Genomic DNA, 7,500 nt, shown 5'->3' with positions numbered 1-7,500 from the left:
TCTCAATGGTCACACCTTTAAAGCCACCGTAGTCAGCGGACCTATTCAATGTCAAATGCTCTGTGAGAATGATCCAAAATGCAGGAGTTACAACTTCCACATTCTAACAAAAAACTGCGAATTGAATGACGAGACCAAGGAAACGAAACCTGACGATTTCGACACAGACGACCTAAGGTTCTACATGAAACCCGAAGGTGGGTACTGTTCGTAATCTCGTGTTGGTACTGGAACGAGCAAGGACCGGAGGCAAATTTTATTCCCTGCATGTGCCTCTATCTAAAGCTTGACCCAGTCCAACAGGTGGTGATACCAGTTATGGTATATTGCATCACTGTCTTACAATATTGGATGCAAGATAGTTGATTTGCTAACTGGAAAAGTATAACTGAAAGTATATTTGTATTAAATATCTATGGATTGATTACATTTTAAAGTAATCCAGTTAGGGTCCACAGTTCTAGAAGTCTTAGACCAAGTTTGCTTCAGAAATTAATACCATCGCTTGGCTTGCGTGGATACGAGATAATTAACGTTATTTTCTTGCACTGGGGATCGTCCTTTCTATAAAACCTAGATATTGGTGAATGCAAAGTGTTTCCCTTCACCTGTGACGTCAATACCGATTGTCATAATACAGACGGCTCTTACATCTGTTCATGTAAGGCTGGATACACTGGGGCCGGAAAAACGTGTACAGGTAAGGATCTGTATTGCATATGATTCGCACGTCGCGTATTAAGTTATGTCGCTTACGGGTTTTGATATATGCAACTATTTGTGCAATTTATCATTTACCACATCACGTTTGTGTGAGTAGAAAGGTGACAACTTGATATAAATATGGAAACTGCAAACGTACAAATCACCCTTTCATTTCCCTCCGATAAAGAACGTTAAAGGACTCTTAAAGTCGATAAACAGAAGAAATCAAACTATAAGATCTTCTTTAGGGGTCAAAAAACCCATGAACCATGCCCAGATTGGTCTCCTTTAGGGGTTTAAAGTAAAATTTCCAACGAGCATCCCTCCCCGTTTTATATGGGAGTCCCCCCCCCCCCCCTCCGGGGGGGCGGTGAGGTTCAATATTTGACTCCTGTTTTAACTAAGCATCTGTTTATTACCACATTTAACCTTTGAGCAGGTTCCTGCTTCCATGTAAAGGAAGGAACAAACAGTACCGGTTAGCTTCCTCAATGCAATCGCATGTTTTACACAAAGATTAAACATTCTATTGGAATATCCAAACTGTCAGGTCTTAGTTATCAAATAGAAATGTTCAATTAGAGAGTTTCGATTGAAGTTTTCAGAGCTATAGCTTTTTGCGAGAGGACTTGTGTGCAAATTCTCCTAAGTTAACTTGTCTCCATTACCAGCTGCTTTACGGAAAATGAGCCCACAAAGCCGGTCTCGAGAGAGCAGCAGAAATAAAGCCTATGATTTTAGCAGATACTAAAAGATAGGAAGGCTTCGGCTTTGGCTTTTGGCTTTGGTTACAAGTCCATGACATTCACAAATACTTTGATGAACTAAAGTGTTAGGGTAGTTTGCTCTGTATGCCCCACTTGTCACCATTTTATCGGTTTTCTGATGGTTTTGTATGCGGTTTTCGGTTTTGGCCAAATTGTTTGGCGGTTTTGTGGTATTGGATTATTTTTTCTTCCGTTTTTCTGTTTCTAACACACCCTAATGTCCCCCTCTTGAAGGCAATAAACAGAAGAAATCAAACTATAAGATCGTGTAGACTAAAAGACACAATTTGAAGTATATATTCAAGAAATCGGTTGCATTCTTTTTTTAGCCTATCGCCGGCATTCGAACATTAATCTATTTCTGTAATAGTTTCCTTTCAGTAGACTAGTTTAACGACATAACGATCGAGCAGCTATTATTAATAAAAATCTCATAATCTACAGGATACTCAGTGGTGTGATCTTACCTTAAAGTAGTGCTTCGTAAGTAGGTGCAAATCAGCATAGTATTCAACAATCATTCACCTCAGAAATAAATCCAAAGTCATTTAGGTTAGCATTTGTCTTAATATATACCATTCGGCTGCTCGGTGGCCAATGTAATACTTCCTCAGTTATCACTTCAGAGCTATCACTTCAGAACACGTAGAAAGTGTCAATAATAATTGTGCGAATATTTGGTGTATAAAAGCAAGCAATGAGTTGAGGCTTTTCTTTCAGGATTTCTAAAGAGTGGATATTTCACAAAAAATACCTATATAATCTACCCGCATAAACTCTGTTCAGAGAAAGACTGATTAATTAATGGTAAAAAATGGGCACCAGCATAAATACAGAGTCTAATTATTTCGTGGACAGTGACCTCTTGCCAATTGAAAGTAAAAGGATATTTTACTTATTATAATTTGTTGGATGTGTTCCCAGATATCGATGAGTGTTCAACGGGAAAACATAACTGCAGCCATGTCGCCGTGTGCAACAACACTAGTGGTTCATATAACTGCACTTGTAATGAGGGATATGTCGGAGATGGAGAAAACTGCTCAGGCAAGAATTGAATATATACCATTAGGCTGTTCGGTGGCGAATAATACTTCCTTATCACTTCAGAGCTAAACAATCAGAACACGTAGAAAAAACCAATTGAGCGAATGCGTGGTGTATAAAAGGAAGTATTAATGTTTACCGTTATTGATGCAAGTTGACGTTTTTCTCTCGCGTTGTAATTTCTAAAGACTGAACATCACATGGAAAATATTATTATTGCCTGTCCAGTTATCAACCCGCAAAATATTGAGTTCAGAGAAAGACTATTATGATAATGGTAATAGAACTGAGTGGAGTACCATTCAGCGAGTAATCAGGAAAGTAATTTCAAGATAAGCTGAGCGCGAAGCGTAAGGCCTATATGAAATTCCGAGAACGATTACTCCCTGAATTGTTCGACACAAAATCCTGTTATCAATTAATCGTAACTATTGCAAAATAGGCTGGAGAAGATGACAGTGATAGCATTTTTATAGCTGGATCTGTTCAACTTTTCTTTAATAGTTGTTTTCTTTAGCTCTGAAAAAAAAAGATAAATGATTCAAGTACAACTAGCGCGCGCTTGACGATGCGTACAACTGTCCAATTACAAACTGTCCTATTATTGCTGAGATCAGGGCTATTGATAACCAATCAGATTCTAGAATTGTGATAGTTACAGTTAATTAAGGTGAAAAAGTTTGGAATCGAGAACGAAATACAGTATCTATCGATTTCGCTGATATTGACTTAATGCCAATTGAAAGTAAAAAGATATTTTGTTCATTTGTTGGTTGTGTTCCTAGATATCGATGAGTGTTTAACAGGAGAACACAACTGCAGCCATGTGGCCGTGTGCAACAACACAATTGGCTCATATAATTGTACTTGTCAGGAAGGATATATTGGTGACGGACGAAGCTGCTCAGGTGAAATTATCTGCGGAACTAGCTTGCGATTAATCCGAATCTATGATAACCTAGTCAGAGGGCAAAGTTCTATTAGTCCTCTGCCGTTCTCATGTCGTATACCAATTTTCTTTAATGATTGGAAACAATCCCTTGACTCGCGTAGAAACAATACAATCAACGTTGTATATATTTTTTCATTGGACATGTCCTTTCCATAAAACCTAGATATTTGTGAATGCCAAGAGGTTCCCTTTCCTTGTGCCGTCAAAGCCGATTGCCACAATACAGAGGGCTCGTACATCTGCACATGTAAGGCTGGATACACTGGGGACGGAAAAACGTGTACAGGTAAGGATCTGTATTACATACCAATCAACTATTATTCACCGAAGTAGAGGAAAATATCCACAGTCACTAAATCCTTCTTATATTTTAGTATATACCATTCGGCTGCTCGGATTTGTGCGAATAATACTGGCTTCCTTCCTCAGATCTAGCGAATACAGGTAGAAAGCGCAACCTGTGTAGCATATAAAAGCAAGCAATGATGTTTACCATTCTTAATGAAAGTTGACTGGATATTACACGAAAAATACGAATATAATCTGCCCACATAAATTGCGTTCAGAGCTTAATTGAAGGTGAAAAAGGTTGGGCACGAGTACAAAATATAGAGTCTAACGATTTCGTGGACAGTGACTTATTAGGGAACTTAAGCATCGACAACGAAATCGACGACGACGACGTTTGCGAACCGCGGTGGACTGGGTATAGGGTTTCGGTTTCAGCGGGAAAAACAAAGTTTAAGCATTTTAACCTCGGATCGTCCACGGATTTTTCGCTGGTGTACCCATTTCTCGTCATCAGGGCATTTAGAGACGTTTGCAATCTTCTTCTTTTAAGCCATGACGATGGAACGATTAATGACGAAGAAATTCTTGTTCTTAACGACATCTACGTTTCAAAAAATGCAGACTTTCCATACGACTCATACACGCTTTAGATCTAGAAGAACTCGAGGAATCTGAGTCTTTTGCGAAATTTCGCTTCCCAAAGCGAGATATTCCACGGCTGTACAATGTTTTACAATTTCCTGACACTCTTACCTGTAACCAGCGCTCGGTGTGCTATGGAGTTGAAGACCTTTGTATGCTACTTAAGCGCTTGTCATATCCATGCAGATGTGGAGATATGATCGGCCGATTTGCGAAACCCGTGCAAGTGCTCAGCATGGTTACTAACCAGATGATCGATTATGTTTACAATACTCATGGCCACAAGGTGTTGCAATGGAACCATCAAGTCTTGAGCCCTACAAACTTGCAAAGCTATGTTGATGCTATCACAGCTAAAGGAGCGCCATTACCAAATTGCTTTGGATTTATTGATGGCACGGTGAGGCCTATATCCAGTCCTGGAGAACAGCAGAGGATCCTCTACAATGGACACAAAAGGGTACATGCTCTGAAATTCGATCCAGAGCGTTGCTTTGCCCAATGGCTTAATTGGAAACTTGTATGGCCCAGTTGGTTAGTTGTAGAAGGCTCATCTCTTTCAAGATTCATGCATGAATGCAACTACATGCCTATCAATTTTAAGCCTCCCTTCATAAAACAGTATGCAACTTTATGGAGCTTGGTTACAAACACTAAAGCTATGTGCATGTAGCCAATGTAACTTCGTATTATAACCGGTTTTAATTCTATGCTGGCCCCAGTTACTTGTAGTGCTCATTTTATTAGATGGAAATTATACCTATAAAAATTTTATTTCTAGAGGAAGAAAACATGATGCAGGCATGCTGACAGACTCTCAGTTGCTTCGTGATCTTGTCCAGTATGCATTTAGCCCCACATGTGTGCCCCTCCGCGTGTACGGTGACCCTGCATATCCTCTGAGAATACACCTTCAAGGTCCCTGTAAATTAAAAATGGCATCCTTACACCAAATATGGACCTGTATAACACAAACATGAGTACTGTAAGAAGCTCGGTTGAGTGGTTGTTTGGAGATGTCATCAACTCCTTCAAATTCAATGATTGTAAAAAACATCTCATTTTTTTTCCAAAACAGTGTAGGCAAGATGTTTGTAGTTGCAGTCATACTTCGAAATGCAATCACATGCTTATATGGCAACAAGACATCAGAATTCTTTGACCTCAAACCACCAGCTCTTGATACATATTTCACTTAAGAAACTAAGTTTGTATTATATTCAGGGCAGCATACCTATCTTTCTAAGCCCAGAATACATAATAAATTATAATCTCAAAGAAATAACAAAAAATGCATGTATAAGGAAATATGTTTTGTGGAATCATTGTGGAATCATTATGGAAATATTATGTGCATCATGGATCACCGACTGCAACAATTAAACATTATTATCATGACTCCAGCCAGCATCCACGCCTTCTCCTAAACAACATTTGGAAATTCTAAGGACTCCAGGGGGATCAGTTTGGCTTAGTTCTGGTTACTTATTGCAGTTGAACTTAAACAGGGGTCAGCATGTTTGGTGTTGTGGGAATTTATTTTGAAATCATACAACAACAGTGAGGGAGTGCAACAAGCAAATGTAAAGCGAAAAATAAATTGAACCTGCCTGTTCATTGTGCAGCTCTCCTTTAAAATTAAATGAAGTAAATTCATTCAACACCAGGTCACTTAAAAAAGCAACACTTTTATTATAGATCCAAAAGGCAATACAAAGGGAAGATATCCTGCTGATGTGTTTTGTGTTATGTTCAACCATCCAATTCTTCACAGTGTAAACGCCCTTCCAAAAAGTTCGGGTATTTCTATAATAAACACAACTATGACTTTTAAAATTAATGCAGGCTGATAATTGCAAAGGGAAAAGCTAATTCTCAGCTCAACATACTAAGGTCTAAACCGATTTAATACGAACATACCACAACACTGGAAAACAGCAAAATTCAACTCCAAGTAGGCTCTGATAAATAACCGTAGCAAATATAAACGTAAGGAAGTCAAGGCTTACTTGGAGTTTGCGTTGCTATTTTGCAGCATTGCCATCAGCAGATTGTTTTGCTGAGCGAGCATTGCTTGGATGTTTTGTTGTTGCAGCTGCTGCTGTCGTTCCATTTGTTGCATGAGGAAAGCAAACATAGACTGTTGTTGTTTTGCTGCTTCATCTTGTTTAGCTGCTGCAATCTCCACTTCCCTATTTTTGAACTTCAGTTATTCCATCTTCAGTTCTCTATCCTTCTCCGCTTTCTCATCAAAAACTCGATGGTATCAGATGTTCTTCTTTTCATCTTGGGTCCTTTTTGATTCCCGTCCTCGCTTTTTCTTTTCCCTTTATCTTTTAATGTTTGCAGTACTTGGAGCCTGATTTCTTCAGCAGCTTCTTTCTCCTGAGCGGCTTTCGCTTTTTTCTCTGCACTCTGCTCGTCGATCTTTCTTTTGCGTTTTTTTCTCGCTCAAGAATATCTTCCAAAAGGATATCCAGTTCTGTTCCTTCTATTTGAATTCCTGATGCCTTTTCTTTGTCGCGAAGTTTCTGTTTATGTCGTGAAGTTAGTAGGGTGTAGCGGTCGCTAACTGCTCTTCCAGTGACTCTAAACTTTGGCCGATTAAGACTGTTGAGATGACCGGCAATGCTATCCCACACTTGTCCTCTCTCTGGACTTCTAACTCTGAAACTGTAAGGTCCATTTACAATAGCTTCTCGGCACATTAGCACATCATGCTGGAAAGTCCATTAGAAATATTTCGTGGTAGCTATAATAAAATGAGCGAGAAATATTTTACTTCAAAACGTAAGAGGATAAAAAGCACTAAAATATCAATTCACTTGGTTTAGTTCTCAAAAGATTCGGCCTTACATTTCTTTTCAAGAGTTTGTTGTTGCTTTGCCGCCATTGCAGATTTCATCAACCTGACCCTGAAAGGATATTTGTGCTTAGTATGGGAAGAATCGACGATACGAATTCAACAATTGTCCAGCTGGTAACCCCAAAGGTTCTACTTTCAGTGTTTCTCATTTAAAAGGGGAAACAGAAGTGATTTATAAGCAAAAAGCTTTGTTTTGCACTTACGTTTCCACGAGAACGCCAAACCCACAA

The 7,500-nt window shown here is 39.0% G+C and overlaps 1 protein-coding gene across 1 annotated transcript in view; it reads left to right on the top strand.

Annotated features, from left to right (window-relative positions):
• The window catches only part of LOC137982569 (protein kinase C-binding protein NELL2-like), a 25,509-nt gene that overhangs the window by 13,168 nt on the left and 4,841 nt on the right, over positions 1–7,500 (top strand). The window contains exons 2-6 of the mRNA XM_068829689.1: positions 1–197; positions 578–700; positions 2,397–2,519; positions 3,305–3,427; positions 3,635–3,757. The exon at positions 1–197 is cut by the window's left edge and continues 116 nt beyond it. Of these exons, the coding sequence (XP_068685790.1) occupies positions 1–197; positions 578–700; positions 2,397–2,519; positions 3,305–3,427; positions 3,635–3,757 (689 nt within the window). The remainder of the gene's footprint in view (positions 198–577; positions 701–2,396; positions 2,520–3,304; positions 3,428–3,634; positions 3,758–7,500) is intronic.

Source organism: Montipora foliosa, chromosome 13 (genome assembly GCF_036669935.1).
Source record: "Montipora foliosa isolate CH-2021 chromosome 13, ASM3666993v2, whole genome shotgun sequence".
Lineage (NCBI taxonomy): Eukaryota > Metazoa > Cnidaria > Anthozoa > Scleractinia > Acroporidae > Montipora > Montipora foliosa.
Note: the sequence above shows the minus strand (reverse complement) of the source record. Positions and strands in the feature narration are given on the sequence as shown.